Source organism: Solea solea, chromosome 19, assembly GCF_958295425.1.
Source record: "Solea solea chromosome 19, fSolSol10.1, whole genome shotgun sequence".
In the NCBI taxonomy this organism is placed as follows: Eukaryota; Metazoa; Chordata; class Actinopteri; order Pleuronectiformes; family Soleidae; genus Solea; species Solea solea.
Window position 1 is genome coordinate 7229860 of NC_081152.1, and position 21352 is coordinate 7251211.

The window sequence follows — 21352 nt, forward strand, 5'->3', positions numbered from 1 at the left end:
CTTGTTAGGGTGTTTTTGTTTTTTTTTATCCGCACTATCTCCCTGCAACAGCATTTAACAACTCTCTCCATCTCACCAAGTGCAGACAACTATCCCCTCCAAGGTCTTGCTCTCCATCTTTTATCTTTCCTCAATCTCTCTCTTCCTCTCTTCCTCCCTCTCCTTCCCTCTGACTTAAAGTCTCAGAGATCTGACCTAGTTAGGAGACGCCTGAAGCTTTGGCTTAGAGTGTGTGTTGTATTTGGGGTGCTGAGTGAGTGTCTGTGTGTGTGTGAGAGAGCGTCTGAGATCCGGAAGCAAGTCTGGTATCACCGCCTGCCTGCCTGCCTGCCTCCCTCCTAATTAGACTTGTTAACCACCTCTTGGCTAATGATGTCTAATTTGCTTGCAGATTTCCCATGTCTCTTATGTCTCTTCTCAATCTGGTGTCTCTCCCTCTTACTCTCACATTTCTGTCAGACTCCTCTTGTTCACCAGACACTCCAGTCAGCAGTCAGCTTTTTGCCGTTTTCTTCTCCCCCCCCCTTCCTCATCTATGATTGCGTCTGCTCCTTCAAATTCACCTTGATGTTGTTGTTTTTAGAATCCTTGACCCATCTAAAGTTTCCACTTCCTAGATTTCATCCTTACTTTCCCTACATGTTTATATTAGGGGTGGGAATGGCACACTGACTTCCAATAAATACTTCATTTACGTCAAATACTGCAGGACAACCATATGATACATCACAACAAAATGTCCCTTAAAAGGTAAATTGTGGGTTTTTGGAGAAGTTAAATTGTCTTTACTGCTATCCACCATTTTCCTGCTATCACCACCTTTTTCAAATACTTAACATCCATTTTCGGGCCGTCAGATATCTCCGCCGCTGGAGCTGGTGCCCTGTAGGGCAGAGGGCTATTTGCAGTAACCCATGGTGTTTTGCCGCTCGTCTCTCTTTCCTCCTTTCATGCTTCACTGTCCTGTCAAATGAAGGCAAAAAGCCAGAAAAAAACACATCCATTCACATTTCTCTGATACCTGTAATAAGCACAACCATGAGGAGTCATGAAGTATCGATTCTGGTGAGTCAAATCGGGGACGAAATGTGTCTAATTTGTCTTACATCTTAATTATAATGTCAGTATTTGGCTTTATTTTATCAATGTCCAAATATCATGCTACAGGACAACGTTATAGTGCTGTATTATTATTATTCCCAGCCCAATTTCAGGTAGCATTTTAACAGCCACACAGTTGGATCTATGCCCTTTTTAAGCAGTTCTTAATTTATATGTGTTAGAACTTGAGGACGCGAGTGAAAGAGCCGACCAAAAATCAGTTTCAAAGTGTCAGAATATAGAATCTATAGTTTCTTGTTGGTGTTTATTAATGAACTAGTTGAGCTGTCGCACATCAAAGTAGCTGTTGTGTGCATTGAGCAGCGTTTAGAATCTTAACAGAGTTCATATTTGACAAGTCCCCTCGGGCTGATGATTCATTTTTAGAATCACAGCCACGCTTTTCAGGACGCTTTATAGATATTTACGGCGTCATGCAAAAGATGAATGAGTATTAATTACAAAAAAAACGCCATGTGTCCTCTGAGTCACGGATCAAAAATCCCTCTTGTGCTGTGTCCTTTGGCACAAATCTCATGGGCTGAATAGCATGAGCTGATTATCAGCAGGAGGGAGCGAGTGAGTTAAAATTATCCTCTCTTTTTTTTTTAAATGGTGCGATGGCATGTCATCTTCTGAAGACCCGCTGTCTTGTCTTTCCGTGAAAACAGAAGCAAACAAACTCTTCATTAATCTGTAAGTTCAGGTCAAGGGGAACCATCAAAGTAAGTCGAAGAGAGACACCTTGAATTGTAATCAGGAGGGTGAACCAACCTGCTGTTTCTTCTATCAGAATCTTAATTGCTGTATAATGACGAAGCGACTTGTATCATCATGCAGGGTGTGCGCCCCACAGACTGAAACTGGGATGTGGTTTATTCACTGGCTGCTGTGGGAAGCTGCAGCCAGTGGTGTTTCATAATCATGATTTATTAACATTCTCTGGGTCGTGTCGGTTCTATTTGCTGTACAGCAACACAACAGATTGGAGACGTTAATATTTGCGGCGGAACATGCAAATCGCGATTTCTGCCGAGCTCAAACGCGTGTCCTTTACATACACGAAAAGAGTAATGTCTGCGTAGCGCCACTGTGACTTGCCTGGATATGTGCGTCTAACATAATGTGTGTATGAGTGTTTACTGCGCGCACACCATCCATAAAATTGGGCACAAGGTATAATTTATAAGCTCAGGAGAAGCCGCTGAGGACAGTCTGAGGTGATTGTAATGTATAGATAAAATGGAGACAGTCAATTTTCTCTGCAGCTCATAATGTGCGCGAGGGCTCATTAATCACAGAAACAAATGAAACGCATGACGCCCTCAACTCTGTTTTCTCTGCTGGACATGAAGCATCAGGGTGCTGTATCAGAGCTCTGTGCATCCTAATAGACCCCAGTTAGTCCTTCATGGTGTCCAATACCATTGTTTGTCTATTCCACCGGATACAGGTTAAATGTACGCATCTCAAAAACAGCTGTTTAATGTTTTGTGTGGATGTAAGAGTTGAAATTATTGTTGATATACTCTTGTATATTATCTGAAATTGTATTTTGCGTTTTTGCTTTGACTGAAAAACTGGTCTTGTCTGTGGGTGCAGTGTGAGTCTAACCAGAATTAAAACAAATCATAAAATAGCCACCGGGGGCAATATTGCTGGTTTCAAAAGAATCCCTTAATTTGAATGGAAGTTGATGGGAGAATGGGTTTATTTCTCCCTTGATTTACAACGTCTATTAACATGTTCCCGTGGAGTTCATGATCTCAATTGCTAGTTTCAGCTCTTCTTCAAAAGCACATGATTTTGTAAATTGATGTTTCCCATTTAGAGGCAGAAAGATGATAAAGAACAGTACATATGAGTTGTACGCCTGTGTGGCTAACAGCTAGTATTCTTCAGTAGGTTTTAGTAGTTTTAAAAACATGGCACCAGTCAAATGATTTTCCACAGATGGAAAACTTAATTGTGTTGATTTCTAAATGCTTTGTATTTTATTGGCTACACACTGTAAAGTTCATTTTCATTTATCTTGGCAGTGCCGGCTTGGTTGCCTGAGCATGCTAAGGGAGGCTGAAACCTTTTTTTTTTTTTTTAAATTGGCAGTCTCAGACAGTGTGTGCACACTGTCTAATATCTATATTTATTTGTTTGTTAAATGCATGCTCTGGCTGTAAGGAGATAAGTAAAGTGTCGTGAATATGATCAGCAGGAGAAAGTACATGGTGACTGCATTTGTCTTTTTTTACACCCATGTCACTTCCTCTTCCTCTTCCAGTGGTGGTTTCCTCGTACACCACCACTACAGGCCTGAGCCTGCAATAAATGCAACCCACCAGGGAGATTAGAGGATTGAATAAACCAGCACTACAGCCAGTTCCACTCCTCATCAGTTTGTCTGCCTCAACTTTTCTCATAGATTTTTATAACTAATGACCTTAGAGGGCTGAAGATGACATTTAAGCAGGCATGTGGGAAATGCAAGACCTGGTTTCCCCTTTTTCATTGTAAAGCAGCCCTTTGTTGGTAAACACTGACTCAGTATCCTCCATTTTTATCCTTGCAGTATAATGAATATTGTAATGAGCAGCACGTCTGGTCATTTCTTCATCTGTGGCCTAATTGATACAATGAGACAGGTACTCTGGGTGATGGCCTTTATTAGGCTGACTTCACTGTATTTTGCTGCAGGAGCCCCTGGAACTCTGTTCCCCTCCACCGACCAAAGAACAAAAGCAGCTTCAGTTTCTCAGCGTCCTCCTCCGGACTGCAGTGGGTGTGACATTTAACTATGCAAAGCCATTGTGCATTATCCAAAGAAATTTGGCCCCACACAAATGTCAAAGAGAGAGAAACAAGCATGTGCTGTTATGAAACAGAACACCGGACACAAAGACCTTATAGTGCAGATGCATCCAGGTGCATGTTGGTCAGCAGAATCCGACCATAGCCACATGATTACTGAGAGGTCCAAAGTATAGTGGTGACAACCTGAGGTTTAGCGCAAAGTCTGTGTTATTGATCCTCATGAATCTGTGTCATCACGTCACGAGTCTGCGTAACCGGCTCTGGCGTCAGATATCAAAAGGAAAATCTAGGATTAGTGCATCGTAGTGTTTTAAACCCAAATGATTCTCTTTAATAATGTGTCACTGATTGAAAGTGTGTGGGGGGGGGAATTAAATCTAATGATTCTGCCCGTTTGGTTCACTGAAACCAGCGTTGCCTTTGATTGTCGGGCTTTTGAAACAAACACTAAATTATAGTTTATAGTTTTTGCGGGGGAAATTATGCCCTATTGTATTCTGTCGCAGTGCTTGTTACAAAGACAATGAGGAAAGTCGTTGAGATAGAGGTCCTCTCTTTAATAATTCATGAAAATGCTGGATTTAGATTTTTATGTCCACTCTCAAATTTACTGTTACAAATGTATGCCTACAGTTGTGAGGCCGTCCGTGCCTTGATCTGAATGCTAACACACCCACTGTGACAATGTAAACATGTTAATGTTTAGCAGGTGTAATATTAAAATGTTGTAATCTTAGTTTAACATGTTAGCATGGTTATAGCATGAGCGAATTTCACAGACAAGCTTTTACGGATACTGGGTGTCACAATGTAAATTGATTTTTGATCGAACCATCATCAACAGATTTAACCACACCCCCAGTGTGACTTCCTGCATGTGTGCCAGACAGAAAGGTTGTAGCCAACTCCTCCCACCAACCCCGAAGCTGCTGCCAAATAATAGTAACCGTGGCAACTGCTGATTTGAGCAGCACATTGACCGAACCCCCTCCCACTCCCAAAATATTTTGTGTTCCCCGCAATAAAACAAAGTGTTGTCAACAAGAAAATCACAGTGTGTAAACTATGTAACTACGAAAACAACTCAACAATTCAAAATTCAACTCTCGCTTAAGTGATAACTGTTTGTAGACAGATCAGACATGTGGTGAAGAACCCTGGATTTAACCATTTACTGCTTTTTATTACATTCATGTTGTCAATAAGTGATTCAAATTTGCCAATAAGGCCATAGTGCGGTGCATTGCAAACATTATATCACATATGACACCATGTAGACAATCGAAATGGGAATTAAAAACTGAATCATGACATAAAACCAATGATCCTAGACTAAACTAGACTAAAGTCTAAAAATGGCAGACCCATCTGCGCTAAACGAGAGAAAAAAGGTAGAGAACTGAATTGAATCAAGGATTTGGAGAATCGTGACACCCCTAATCATTATAAAACAGACAGTTGGAGACAGTTTTTATTCTGACCTGATGATGCTAAATGGAAAATCAATCTATAAAAGTACCAAATTCCACTTGGAACACATCCACCAGTTGTCAAAACAGTTCACTCAACCCCGCCTCATGGCAACACTATGGGAAAGTGAGGGTGGCAGACTATTTTAAAAGTGGATGTTCCAGTTGCAAAATGAACTTCAGTTGTGAAGCAACTACTGATTGATATTTATTAGTAACTCCTCAGGAAAATGTTTGCTGACGTTAAAAATCAAGCAAGAGGTTGGTCATTTTCCCACAGACTTCTCTTCAAATGTTTTTTGTTTTTTTTGCACTCAGTGCAATTTTGACTGCTACTTCTATCCTACCTCCAACAATTCACTTTTCATACCAAATGAATATTACACACCAGTAGTGAACATACACAAGCTGGGTATAGGAGCAGTCGGCAGCACTTATCTATGCCTGGAAAGCAATGGGGGATTGGGTGCCTTCCTCAGGAGCAATTCCCTTCCTCTTGGCCATTGGCTGCCCAATTGTCTATGGTGAGCAAGGTGAATTTTATGACAACGCAACATCCATCCATCCATTTTCTACACATGTCCACAAGGGGGCACATGTCAGCTGACATAGGGCAATAGGCGTTGTGCACCCTGGACAATTTGTCAGTCCATCGCATGGCCACATAGAGACAAAACCATTCACTCTCACATTCCCACCTATGGTCAATTTAGAGTGTCCTGTTTACCTAATCCCCATATTGCATGTTTTTGGACTGTGGGGGGAAACCGGAAAACCCGGAGAAAACCCACGCACACAAGGGGAGAACATGCAAACTCCATGCAGAAAGGCCCTTGTTCCGACAGGGTCTCAAACCCGGGTCTTCTTGCTGCAAAGGCGAGAGTGCTCACCACTACACCAACCGCGTGCAACAATGTTGTAAAATGTTTATTTCTGATAGTGAGTGCAATGACATTTAATCAGAGTACAATTCACAGTAAATAGTTTACACAGCCCCTATAGACGAGGTGACCCAGAACTTTGGCGAGAGCTACATGAGCCGCAGCCACTGTTGTTCGTGTTCCCATCCCTGATGCCAGAGGGCGACAGCCTCTATGCACAAAAAAAGAATTGGGGCATTTATTTTCCACAGTCACAGTTTGACAAAAACATATTACCCCCCCCCCCCCCCCCATCGGCATTGTGCACATTATGCATGAGCGTGGACGGGATATATACGACCCCTCCTCTTTTCTTTCAACATCCTCCTTCTCTCAGCTCAAGCGCTCCACTCGTTCAGGCCCCACTGACAAGCCACATCTGCAGCTGTCGGCGCTGAGCAAGCGGCATAATCTGTGTTAAATTAGAGAGTAACATCATCTTCAAACAGTCCTGCAGCAGACGTAGCCCCACTTTTACCCTGGAGGCCTAGGAGCAGCAGACAAAATTCTCTCTCTTTCTCTCTCTGTCATTCTGTCTTGTTTCCTTCTCTCCTTCGTTAAAACAGGGTGTTCACATGCATTAGTAAATAGATTTCCTTGGCCCAGAGCTTTTTTAATGTTCCAGTGGGCTAAGGAGACTATAGCTCTCCCCAAAAAATGGAGGCTCGTGTTTTTGACATCATCGTTATTGTTGTTTTGCTTATGTAATGCCTGAGGCTTAGTCTAGATTTGTTTTTTTTGTTGTTGTTGTTTTTTTTTATTACTTGCAGGAAAAAAAATACCACAAACAATGAAATAAGTGATGCAGCCATGTGTTTTGAACTCGCATGACTCAATTCTACACGCGTCTCTGGGCTTGCAGACCCCCGCATGTTGTCCTCGTCCCTCAGAAAAACCTTCCAGGGTGGTGCCGAACGAAATGCAATTGTTTTTTTAGAAAATCAATTTGTTCAGTAAATAAATCAAGAGAGTTCGAGAGCAACGATGCAACAGCAAGGCTCTGATTATCACCTAAACAAAAACACACTTATTTAAAATTGAATTTCCATTCTCGCGTTTGCTGTCCCCCCTCCAGTGTCCAAGTTTTTACAGGCAAACATCCACAGCCACTATCTTTGGCAAAGGTACTCAAGGAGCACTGAATAATGGAGTATTACCACACGGAGTAAGAAAGAAAAGGGGAATGTGTGCGCCACTCTTTCGTTCATTCTGTAGTGCCTCTCCATGTCTCTTAGGTTAACATAGAGATGTGTCCTGTATATTCTTATCTTCCAAAAGTGGCCGGCTTAATGTAGTGCATTAGTGTGAAACATGCGTATTTCTGTAGAGGAGCACAGTGCATGAATGGAGAGAGAGAGAGAAAAAAAAACCCAGACTGCTTGTTTACCATTCTGAAATATTGCTCTGGCGTCACAGAGTACACAAACAGGGTTCAGAGAGCTGTGAGCCGAGCCGATCCTGAAAGAGAGAGTACAAGAGGGTGAGAACAGTATTATGTGTTTATTTTTTTCAAAGTGTGCAACTCTAAAACAGAAGCCCGCCCAGAAATCCCTCATTAATTCATTTATGACAAAAAAAAGAATGATCCCACATGGGTGTTATTCCTGTGACGACGAGGGATCTCGTGTGAAGTGGCAGTTTGCGATGTGTGTCGTTAGCTTTTCCGAAGGGCCGGTGGGATGATAATAGTGTCAAGGAGGCCCACAGTGTGGCTCTACCGCTTCATATCACGCTCAGTCATCTTCACACTCCGTAAAGTCAGCACATTTCCGCTGCCATTAAATTTACTATGGCTCATTGGGGATTGACACTGAACACCATCAGTGTCATTCTAAAGCCTTGTGAAATTCAAGATTCACTTCTTTATGCTTGGAACAACCATTATTACCAAATACTAATACTCTCTTTAATAGTCTTGTGTTATTCACTTCACCTCGCTGAAGAGCTAATGATTTTTACCCAGAAGCCTATACTTCATCGGGCAATAGGATAATTATTCCCCTTAATTGCTGTGTGATCAATTTATCTTTGCAGTTGTTATTCTGTCTTATTCAGGTTTATAGTTAACAGGCTTTTAGTTATTGGAGACACTGATTGCAGACATCTCATAACCACGGCGCCACAGACATGACATGGGGGGAGGGACTCTAAATCTTATGAAATAAGTATAAGGTGCGCAAATAATATTAATTTGTGTGCATAAAATACTAATTTGTGGGTTTAGTATCATTTTCATCAACAACTTGGACAGCTGGGTAAGCGCACCCTCGCATGAAACTGTTAGGCTAAAGCAAATTTATACACATAGTGATGTAGACAACAGGCTACAACTGTGTTTTCATCAAAAAGAGCTGGAGGAACTACATTGATCTCTACTCTCCACCCGAAAAAATTGTTGTCAATAAACTCACATCACATGTTTTATATGCTTTTATATCATTTTTGTGACTAATTATTGTTGATAATTGTCAATAACTTCACTATAATACGGTGTAGTGTCGTTAAACTACTGCACATGATATGACGCCATATCTTTTTAACTTGACTTAACATCAGTAATAATAATTCAATGCCAGGCTTTTTGAGAATATCTTTATAACTCATCCTCAACCTAAAATAAAACTAAAATAAAATAAAAGGTCTGGAAAATAAATAAAACTCCTCTTGCTGCCCTTTTTTGCATATGCAGCTCTCAAGGTAATTCATGGGAATGATATTAATATTATTAATTAGTATTGCATGCACACATTATACCTATTCCTATTTTTTTGAGTTTTTCCCCCCATGTCATGTCTGGGGCTATGTACATAACTAAATGCATGCATAAATTTGTATAAATGCATGGTTTTTTTTTTATGCAGTGACATTTGCTGGTTCAGAAATGCTTAGTGAAGAGCTTCTCAGTGAATAACAGCACAGGCTATAAAGGAAAATAGTGTTGTAGAGCTCACATGCCTTCAGATAATATGCTAACCATCGAGATCTCTTTTGGTTTTTGCACATTTGTTGCAATCAAAGTCATTTAATAAAAAAAAAACACGCTAATGTATGCTCTCTGAAATACAGACAGTCAGTGAATACAAACAAATGTATGCAGCGCAGAAGGAATTTTGCTTGTTACATAATGGAGCACAGAGGCGGCGATTGTTTTGTTACCGATTAAAATGCATAAATGGTGATTAAAATGTAATGAATATCTGCTCGCTGTGATCTTACAGTGAATTCAATTTTGAAAGCATCCGAGCGGTTACTTTTCTCTGTGGTTTTCCATGAACATTTTTACACTTATTACTTTGCGGCGTTAGCTCCAGTCTTGCAGGTATAAGAAATTAGAGTGCCACATTATATCACGTCAGGTGGTCTCGGTTTCCTTTCAGAGGGATGCTTAAGCAGGTGTCAGGGGGGGTATGAGGGTCCTGTCGTCTAAGACTGTGACATTAGTGCCAAAAGCAGGTCACTGAGCTGCAGCAGGAGGCAGGGTTGTTTTACTCTGAATTTGGTTGCTTGTCATGCTGCCTCTTCACACACTTCACTGCTGTGGGTATTTTTTATTTTTTGTATTCTAACCCTAACCCTGTCGCTCAGCACTGCCTGTAGCTTACTGAATTTGAAATACCGGCATACTTAGTACTGCTCAGTAAAGTGAAGCAGAATTCATCGGAGGTTTGGTTTTTTTTTAATACATGCTCTGTATATCAAACATTTACACCCCCAATTTAAATCAAGATATTCGCCTGTGTAACCAGAATATATTGTTTTTTTTGACATCGTCTGTGTATATAAATGGATGTGGTTTTGCGAAAAACAAATTCACCGGCCTTTTATGTACTTGAGGCTACCCAGTTTGCGGCGCCATGTTTCTATAGCAGCTAAAACACACAAACTAGTTTGAGCAAGCATGTCACATTTTCAAGAATTACTATGCAAACAAAGAAGATCAGGATGTTTTCAGGTATGCAAAGCCCGCCGTAGTCTCCTCATGCTCTTGGGACAGGGAGGGGTGCTGTGTGTAGAGATGTGCTGCCATGTTTGTTTCCAAAAGGTATTCAGTTGGCTGCAGTTTCACCCCTACATGCCACTAATGGCGCTTTTCTATTATACAGTTATACTCGACTCTACTCTGTTTTTGTGATAGTACCAGGTGGTGTGACGTCGACAGACTGCCGGCCACTGGAAGAGTCATTAGTGTGTTATCTAACTCAGGAATCAAACAGAAAAGTGCCGAAGTGTAGGTCAGTTTAAAAGACTTAACAATCATGACAACAGGTGTTAATCTCCAACAATTTCAAAAATCTGAATATTTAACAGAGAAGTCTGGTGTATTTAGCGACAGCACTGCCAAAAGCTGCCAAAAACTAATCTTTTGAATGAACTGATTCTAATGATTCAGTACACCGTCAAGAGGTTTGTGTGTCATATAAAACGTCACGGCAGTTTCGTGCCGCCGTGTTATGACAACCCCGCTCACGTAGGTAGGTACTGTGGAGTAATGGAAAAACGACGTGCCTGATACCCACACCGTGTAGAGTCCAAGCCAAGCCGAGTAGTGCTAGAACTGTTTAGTGGAAAAGTGCCATAGATCTTACACATAGGTCCATTGAAATGTTGATTTTTGTGGTTTCTTTTCTCCTCCGCTACAGTGAACTGGTTTGCAGCCAAAACAGACCCCTTTAAGATTTCAAACAACTAATAGATTCATGGAGAAAATAATCAACAGATGAGTAATAATTGTTAGTTGCTGCATTATAGTCAGGTCAAAAGTTCATCTTATGTAAAAGTTTTATACTTCTGTCATTGCAGAGCGCCATCAATAAAATGCATGCATAATATAACTCAAGGCGAACCAGTGCGATATGCTCTTTGTCCTCCGAGTTCAAATTTGAACATGTATTATTCCTTTATTGCTCGTTGGCATTGTGTAGTGTACGGCAGCAAAGTATTCCAAGGGCAGAGGTTTGTGTTTGATGAGCAGAGTCAGAGCTGCAGGCAAGCGATTGAGGCTTGGTTTACAAATGAAAACTCGATTATTGTCTATACGTAATTTTGAGGAACGGAGATTAGTTTTCAGGGCTTTAATCAATGCCACCGGAGTAACTTTAAAGTTGTTTGAAACTCTGAATTGTTTTTCCTTAATCATTGGAAACAACAGATTCTTTTTAGGGCATCATAGAATTGGTAATCTCTCGTGCTTGGTGGGGGAATTGCTTTACTTCTTGAAGGTCTCTCGGACTGCATTTGGCTCTTATATTTCCCCAAAGCAATTATAGCCAGGGTGAATTTAGTTGTCTTCTGCACTCCGAGGTGGGCTGTGGAGTGGGGTTCTCGTATGCAGGAGCTGTGGTTATTGTCAGAGACACTGCACACTCCGCTGGAGATGGTGAAAACAATGATGGACAATGATGTGGACAGGTGTGCATCGGAGTAGGAGGAGAGGATAATTGTTGCACTCCTCTCTCTGTTTCAGGTGTGTGTGATTGCTCAGACTTCACCGCCGGGATGACCTGTGAACGCTGCCTGGATGGTTACTATGGCAACGCCTTGATTGGCACGCCTGGTGATTGTCAGCCATGTCCTTGCCCGGGCCATAGCAGCTGTGCTCAAATTGCAGTGACAGGACAGGTGGTGTGTACCAACTGCCCCCCAGGACAGACAGGTGAGATGAAATCAATTTTTTACACGGTAAATAATGAGCTTGGGCTCAAAAAACTAATTGATATCAACATTTCCACATGAGCTCTTGATGCTGTGGATTGAATGGATCCTCATTTGCAGGGACTGTCATCACACAGCGCCACCTGAGATTCAGACAGAGACTCAGCGGTGATGGAGACTGACCTCCAGCTGTGTTTCTAGCTCAGTCATCCATCTAATTCCTGCCCGTCTCATTCACCTTTCCCCTTGTGTAGGGATGCGCTGTCAGATGTGCGAAGATGGTTACTATGGCGATCCGCTGGGACAATCTGGGGCAATTCGACCGTGTGTGAGATGCAACTGCAATGGTAATGTGGACTTCAACGCTCTGGGAGTATGCGACCATGTCACTGGCCAGTGTTTGAAATGCCTGGGACACACAGAGGGTGACCACTGCGAACGCTGCCAGCGGGGTTTCTATGGTGATGCCCTGAGCCAGACTGCAGGCCAGAAGTGCAAGTGTGAGTAATTGAGGGATTTGAATGAAACATTTATCAATTTATGGACTAGTATGTTTATGTTTTACAGGGAAAATGTAGAAAAGAAGAATTTCTGTAAGACCGTTTTAAAGCTCCAGTGTGAAACCTCTGTCACCCTCATGAGGAATCTTGAGTATTTATTAAAACACTGCCAGCATTAATTACTGTGTGCAGCACAGAAATGTTGTGGGGCAACACGAAAACACAACACTCGACAATACTGAAAAACACAGCGAGGTGAATGTAACAGAAATTCATTTACATTTAAAAACTACACACACTTACAGCTTTAAAGTCTGCTTCCACCCAAAAATTTCCTTTTTGGTATTCTTGAGTGTTTGACCTTCACTGTGCAGAATATTTACTTTGACTCCAAGGTTCACATTAATCTGCTGAACAAAACATTTTGTAATTATGAGCATGATTTGGTCACTAGTTTGGAAGCTAATCAGTGGCCTGTATCAAACTTGCGAGTATATTACAATGTAAAATCACTATTGTAGATATTCAGAGATTCTGGGGTTCACAGTGAGGGAGAACTGGCATTTTAGCTTTTTATGAAAGAAAGTAATTGGCACAAATTATCCAAAATAAAGGGGTTTTTTTTATACAGTGTATTTGGATCTTTTAGAAAGATTGAATACTTAGTCAGCAGAATGACACACTGTCAAGGCTCAAATTGCTGTGTTGACCACAGAATAGGTCAAATCAAGTGAAGAATATTCGGAACAAATTGCATTGATGCCCACGGCCCTGGGTTTATCTGTTAGAGAAAGGAGTACATGCAACACATGCTAATGGCCTCAAAGAATCAATTCAGGAGTTTAGATTCAACAGGTGTAGCACTCTGGAGTCATTAGTGGAAAAAGCTTAAAATGGAGCGAGCAAATGGCTGTGAGTCAGAAAGATACTGACAAAGAGAGAAACCAAGTCATTGGATTGGGAGAATAAAAGAATGAATAAAACCTAAATAATGTTAGAAAAGGCAGACAGAACCAAAGAGTAAAAGTATTTTCATTTCATGGTCATTTAAATGCCCTTTTCTCTATAACCCCAGGTTGTCCATGAGTCACCCTGGTACTGTCTATCATTTCTTCCTATTTTGCCTCAGGCTTAAATCAATTAAAATGCCCTAAACAAATTTAAGATGTATACAATTTAATGTGTTTTAATTATGTTTTATTTTGTTTTAGCCTGCAGTTGCAACCCTGCCGGAACCACGGGGCGTGTAAACGAATGCCACCCTCAGAGCGGGGATTGCCAGTGCCTCGGTCATGTGACCGGCCGGGATTGCAGTCATTGTGAAGTTGGCTTCTTCAACCTCCAACCAGGCATAGGATGTGAAAGGTAAACGGATTTGTGGTGCAATTCAAGGTGGATCTGTATGATAACTATGAATATAACGGCGCTCACAAGCTGTTATCTGTATTTTTTACGAAATCATTCTCCTGCCCCACCGTAGGTGCAGATGCAATCCAATTGGGTCATCGTCCGTCCTGTGTCACCAAATCTCAGGGCAGTGCCTGTGTCGTACAGGAGTCGAGGGAACGCTGTGTGATTTTTGCCGCATGGGCTTCTTTGGCTTCTCCTCTCAAGGTTGCAGAGGTACAGACCTTTACCTGACGCAACACGGCTGCAATATAAAGCACTTGGAGACATTTTTTAACTTATCAAATGTCCATGTTTATGTTATCTTTGGTGTCTTTTGTCCTCTCCCAGCCTGTAACTGTGACCCCATGGGCTCCGTTTCCATGCAGTGTCACAATAACGGTACGTGCCCCTGTCGCCAGGGCTTTGTGGGCTACAAATGTGACCAGTGTGAGTTGAACTACTTCCACAACCGAGACACACATCAGTGCGAGGAATGCCCGGTGTGCTATGGCCTTGTCAAGAAACAGGTGAGTTTGTGTCAAATATTTGTGGGAAACAAAGGTTAAAAAATAGAAGGTTTCCAAAAATGGAGAAGGTGATATCAGTGACTGGAAGTTGTTGTCAGTGAAATATTATATTTAGTGATATTTTAGTTTCAAGTTTCAAGTTTCACACATTTTATCCAGTCAAATACTCCACGAAGAGGCGGTCCTCTTCATGGTAGGCTGTCTGTCAGTCAGTGTGTTTACAGGCATGTTAAAAGTGCCACTTCAGTCGGACTAATTTGGTTTTCTTAATGTCATGTAAACTAAAATCGAGCTGGTCTTAGTTGGACTAACATGCCTGGATAATTAGTCGGACTTAGTATTCTGTGCACGCACCAAAATGTCCTCTCTGGCCTTTTGACCCAGAAGTAGAGCTGCAGTGCTGTAAGGAAAAGAACAAACAACACTATGGCGTCGGCTAGAGCGAAAGCTACGGAGAAGACCCACTTTTGGACTGACAAAGAGACGAGATACACAGTCGGCACGAAACAAACACAACCATAGCAAGATCCATCTCCCTGCCCATCTCGCCATTTGCTGTTTGTTTTTTTCTGGGACGTAAAGGTCAACAGGAAGCTGATACAATGCACACTAGATCATAGAGATACATCGCCACCTACAGAGGTGGAGTTAGACGTACCTGGCCAATATATCGATTTTCTCCATTAAAGCACCATTAAACTGTGCATGTAGAAGTACTGAGTGAATACAGCGATGTTGAAATTGTTCACATCTGATTCAAATCTGATTTGATGTCTTGCATCTGAACAGGAATGCCCTCTCAGCACACATATATCATTTTTTGTGCATCATCAGCAGTAACAGAAAGGTTCATATTTCATGTCACATGACTACATATTGGATATGTCTATCTGATCTAGGACTACGTACCTAGATTTGGAAATCAGAATTGCCCTGAAATGAGTCTGAGTCTGAAATGTTCTATGTATTTCAGTACTATAGTATTTGTACTTGTTTCATCTTTATATAAGGCATAAGAAACCACAGCAGTCTGATAAATGTTCTTATACAAAGTATCTGTGTAAAAATTGTGCATGTGCTAAAGTCTCAGCTTTGATTCTTGGTTCTTTTCTTCTTTTGCTGTATTTCTTTACGTTTCTCCCCAGGTTGCTTCACCTGTTTAAGCCACAAACGCTGTGGCGAGTCTTTTCATCAATGTTATGTTAACCTACATCAAGTGTAGATTGTGCCTTGACTCTGGCTTTTATGAGGTGCAATGTGCCCTTTATAAACAACACATTTCCCCCCCCAGGAACATCCTGTCTTTGTAGACCCTCATCCCAGCCATAAGGCCCCTCTGTATTTATAGATTCCAAGTTAACAGTTGATGTGCAGTGAAACAGAAAGAGACTTTTGCTTTAATGATCTCCTGTGCAGCTTCTTTCTGTCCCTTTAGATTTGTTCCAACCCACGTCCCCTTTTCTGAGGTGCTGCTTCCCTGGATTTGCCTTCTGAGGCCAGTCCAATATCTCCAACATGTTCTGTCTTTTTCTCTGTACATATTCTTGTTCAAGGCAAAGTGGCTGCGTGTTCTCTCTGGACAGGCTTGTACCTGTGTGAATGCATGCTGTGATTTCCACAGTGTTAGCAATTCAGGGAACATCTCAAGCCTTGTCTGCTCTGAACACCTGCAATTACTCTCCCTGTCCTTGGTCTCCCCCCAGCTTTCCCTCTCTGCCTCTAACGCTCTCTATCTTTCTGCTCACATTTTCCTAACAAGCACAAAAAGATGACTGTGGAACAACAGGGAGATGTTTGATCAATGGTCAAGAAGGATATCTTGAAAGAAAGAATCTGGAAAACAGCAAAAATAATAAGAATAGGGGGAAAAAAACATGAAAAAAGATCCATGGTACTAGTTCAAAGGCAAAAATAAATCACTGCAGAGAAGCATGATATTGTATTGATAATAAATCATGTGTTTTACCTGAAGTTAAGAGGGCACAACTTGGGATGTGAGCTCAGGAGTTCTGTGAAGATAACGAGGTACGATCACAGCGAGATTACTCTTTTTATAGGTCTGGATCATTTAAGTCCCAGGGTCAGGAAATTGGTGCCAATCACAGCGTCTTCATTCTATTTTGAGACACGCACTTCCATTCTCGCAGGAGTGTAATCTAGTTATCTTCTGAAATGCCTCTATCAACCACATACTGGGCAGAGAACAGTGTGACATGAAAAGAGTATTCTGTCCTCATCCTGTTCTTGATATTCATTTATTCATTGCTTTTGTTGAAATACTAAATTTTGATGTTAAGGGGTACAAAGAACCCAAGTCCTGTCTCAATCCGTGTGTCTAAATAAATACTATACAGATCTGGATTGATAGATTCTTTTTATGGAATGTGTTGTAGCAGCATTGTGGGGGCTTCTTGTTTTTTCGTCTCTCGTTTTTTTTTGTGTTTTTTTTCTTATTCTTATTGACACCATAAATCTTTGTGCTATTACAGGCAGAGAGGCTGAGAAGTCGCCTGCAGGATTTGGAGAAGCTCCTGGCTCACTTTGATTGCCGGGGTAGATTTGGGAAGCAGCGCCACATGCTCAAGTATCACATAGCCAAGCTTTACGGGCATGAGCACCAGGGGGAGGATACTCTACCCAATGCTCTGGAGGATTTTCTGGCCTTCCAAGGTAACGTCAGCCAGGAGCCAAGATAATTCCACTTGGCCTGTCACTCCATTTAACGTTTCCTATATTGTCATGTCATGTGATGAGACACTTACGTAGCAACCTTCTTTTTGGTCAACACTGGTTTACCATCGGGGTCACATGTTGGCTCTGAGATGATACCATGCAAGACCAGCAGGCATGGCGAAGGAATATGACATGAAACCGCCCACGGCATCCCAGCAAATGGGCTATTGCTCTGTCTGTGTCTCCTCAGTGTGAAGCTGTTACAGATACGGCACAACAAAGCAATTAAATCAGGAAGCGGGCAACAATACAAACCTCTCCCAATTACTTGAACACAATGCTGATATATCGTCATTATCTTTGGAGGGGAAAAGGGCTTACAGGCTCAGCTGCACAGGCCAAATGGAGACAAATCATAACAATATAGAACAAGGCGCCATGTGACCAACTTAATCCCTATTTATATGACAGGCAGCACATCTCTAATCCCTGGTTTATTATGATTATAGTTGCAATCACAATAACAGTTTTCTAAGTATATGCTTCCCGGCACCCACATTCTTACACACACACATCCAACCAAGCAACAAGAATCCAGACATAGTGTAGTAATTGCAGCTATTTCAAACAGTTCAGAATACAATGTGAGACTGTGACAAAGGACAAATAACAGCAGATAGGTGGTAAGGACAATAGTATGAATTCACATATTAACCCAGAGAGATGTTAAGGTGGGACTTTAAAGACGAAGCCCAATAGTCATGGTCAACCATGGTCTGTATACGTTTTTTTTTGTCTGATTTGTGCTCTCTGTACTTCCAGAAGCACGAGAGGCCTTCATAAAGCAATTTTCCGTGATGGAAGGTTCCACAGGCAGACTCGTAGCCCAGCTGCATGGCATTACATCTGCTTTGAACTGCAGCATCAGCATGACAGAGGAAGAGGAGCAGGAGAGGAGGAAAGATGAAGGGAGCAGGAGTGTGTGTCAAACCTTCACAGACACTGCGCTCATGATGAGAGCGTCTCAGAAACGGCTAAAGCAGGCCACCGCAGACCTGGACAACGTGGTACGTGAAGCAAACAGACGGCTATGATGTTATTGTTCCGCCCATTCCGAAAGCATGTTGATGTTTAATGCGACGCCGTTCATTTCTCGTCCTTATTATGTTTACTATTTTTGGTGGAGGTGCTTTGTGGAGCTCCACAAAGAGCAACCAAAGCAAAACAATATTTATTTTCCTCTCTCGCACAACCACCGTCTTCCTCCTTGTGAGTGGCAAACTCAAACCAGTGTTTGACGGATGCTAAAATTAACAAATTATTTCTCACCCACAGTGAGACGCCTCACTTGTCTCTTCTCGACACTCGCTGGAATCAATTATGGATTGTGCTGCCATGTTATTTAGCATCACGGAAGATGAGAGACCTTGTTTTTCCAGTATACTTTAACACTCTCTATTTCCGTTCAAGTGTCAGTGTCTGAGCGCAGAGTTACCTCTGGAGCCCTTATCAGTCGTGTAAGCCTGAAGCAGCTGCAATTTCATTCCATATTGTTAAGCAGCGCAGCCTTCATTGAAATGAAAGAAAAATGTCAATTATTGATTTTGCTTTCCATTTTTATTAGCATTTTCTAAATGTCACTCAGGGAACTGTATATGCACATTACATTTACCAGGACAAATATTCAGGGGGGGGATTTATTTCCAGGGAGGTTTTTCCATATGCCCTCGCTCTGAACATTTCTGATTACATTCATTCCAAGCGCAGAGATTCATTAGTTGAGTTTGTATTGTGCTGCAGCAAGAAAACCCCGCGCTGACATCCTGACACAGACCTCTGCCTCATCTCTGAGCAGCTTTCACATGGATGCAAAGATGATCTGAGTGAACAGAGTGAGGGAAAACAAAAGTCTCCAGTCAGCCAGAGTGTGAAAATAAAATCCCTTAATTATGAGATGGAGATAGAATAAAAAATCTATTCAAGACCAGGCCTTGGTGTTTGTTTTCTCTGTAGGTTTTTCATTTCGGAGATCAGCTCAATATGTCATCTTCACTTCACCTCTCTCACCTTCTTCACAGATCATTCCCGTTGAGTTGGAATCAGGACCAAACAAATGGAATATAATGGTCAATGACTCCCAGGTCCTAATGAAAAGGTAAGTTCAGTGAATGGGTCTTTGAGTGGTCCACTTGTGAGCAGAGACCTCTGCAGTAATCTGTGTATCTTCACCTCTCCTGGCTTCCTTCCTTCCTTCCTTCCTTCCTTTAAGCTTGTCACTTACATTGTGGTTTGGCCTCTGTGAATCGATACCTTCCGATGCTCCTCGTGTGCGGCACTATTATGTGGTAGTTACAGGAATCTGAACTGGAAAACCAGTGAGGGGAAGTCATTGATGTTGAAATCTGTTTCATCTCTCCTCAGGCAGTTGTAAGGGTCTCTTGTTTTTATGTTCATCACACTTTCTCCCTCTCGCCCTCTCTCTCCTCCTCCTCCTCCTCTTTTCTCAGACACAGAGAAACAGCTGACCACATTGAGGCTATAGCCAGCAGCGCAGTGAGAGCCTCAAAACAGAGCTTTGCTCTCCTGATGGATCTACTGCAGGACAACTCCACTGAAGAGTACATCAGGAACCTAACAGAGCAGTGAGCACAAAAACAACACACACACACACACACACACACAGCCAGTAGATCCATCCATACACTCGCTGTGTTCTCATGAAGAACACTTTATTTCAAACTCCCAACAAGCCGCACGACTCCCTGGATTATTGTATATTTTGAACAAAGTGCACCTATCTCTGAATTACAGCTCGAGGTCGTCATCGCAGCAGCCTTTTTTTTTTTTAAAGCACATTGGCGTTTAGGAGTAAGACATTTAGCCACAGGGGAATGGTTTCTCTCCACTGTAAGCCTATTGCTTTCTTGGATTTGCCGCTCACTCGCTGCATCTCCTAGCGTGTGATTGCTGTGAGGATTATCCCGAACGCCAGACAGAATGATGCAAAAAGCCCTCCGGTGGCCATGATGAGAGCAAGAAGCGAGGAACTCAAAATTGATTACCCCCTTCTAACAGTAGTCAGCCTGGTTCGGGACAGTTCTGTTAATCTATGGAGCACTGCCATATGACAATGCATGTGTGTGAGTGTGTGTGTGTGTGTTTGTGTCACTTCTTAGGACGCGAATTGAGCACTTAACGCACTGATAGACGGCATAAAATTACATTCCTCACGCATATACACCCATGCGACACATCCAATGGGCTTTGTGGACAGGAGGGATATCCATTTAGAACATTGACAACAGTATTCAAGAAGTCACTAACAATAGGACTGTAGCACAATGTCCACTATAGCTGATATACTGTGCACATCACGGTGGAAATGATCATTTATTGGACTAAATGATGTCAAATATAACTGTCACATGGTTCTTCTCTGGGCCGTGACGCAGTTCCCCTGCTAATACTTTGACATTGTTCTTTTTAACAACATGCGCACACTCATTCTCATCCACACAAATTCTTAGATACTGTTAATGAAAATGCACAGTATTTGAAATAAAAGACCTGGAGTGCCGTGCTTCTGTAAAAATAAAACAGAATGTACTTAATTTACACCTTTGAAGGCGACAAACACAACACTTTAACATGTACTTTCCCGCAACGCTCGGAAGTTCACAAAGGGTTTTATCTCATTGTTGCCTTCCCTTTACTGTCATTTACTTATTTATAACAAGCTGTTTTGTCATGTACCCAAGTTAGGTGGGATGCGCTACATGTGAAATAATGTGTGGGGCTCTCGAGTGTCAGGTACGGTGTCTCTTTCTCTTCATGAACAAATATTCAAATGAATAAAGGGCACTCTGGTGTAGATATAAGCAGTATTTCTATTTTCAAAAAGTGGCTGTTACATTCTATTCTTTTCCACTCTCATATTTATATTTACGTATGTGAATAAACGACAAAAAGGTGTGATCACTGTTGATGCGACCTCACTCTTTACATTAAGGGCCATATAGGCATGATTTAAAGCACAATTTAGCTTCTTATGTCATCTCAGCACAAAGGGCTTTTATTATTCTTGCTATTTAAATGGAGAAGTTCACTTTTCTCTGGTTTAAGAAACTTTGAAGAAATGTGGAAAAGGCAGTTTTGGACTGGAGGACAAGCGTCGCAATGATGTGCAGCTGTGATTCCAGTGTTTTACATTTGATGACAGAGAGCATCTGCACTAATGTGTGAGACACTTTCCTTTGTTTGTTTATTTGATTCTCAGCTGAATCGGCAGTATGATACTTTACTCATGGAGATAA

At 41.8% G+C, this 21352-nt stretch overlaps 1 protein-coding gene across 1 annotated transcript in view; it reads left to right on the top strand.

The window, feature by feature from the left end:
* lamc3 (laminin, gamma 3) overlaps nt 1-21352 on the top strand; it is a 101988-nt gene that overhangs the window by 72321 nt on the left and 8315 nt on the right. Inside the window, exons 13-21 of the mRNA XM_058617410.1 lie at nt 11763-11951; nt 12205-12450; nt 13662-13815; nt 13931-14073; nt 14188-14366; nt 16856-17036; nt 17862-18106; nt 19118-19194; nt 19547-19681. Of these exons, the coding sequence (XP_058473393.1) occupies nt 11763-11951; nt 12205-12450; nt 13662-13815; nt 13931-14073; nt 14188-14366; nt 16856-17036; nt 17862-18106; nt 19118-19194; nt 19547-19681 (1549 nt within the window). The remainder of the gene's footprint in view (nt 1-11762; nt 11952-12204; nt 12451-13661; nt 13816-13930; nt 14074-14187; nt 14367-16855; nt 17037-17861; nt 18107-19117; nt 19195-19546; nt 19682-21352) is intronic.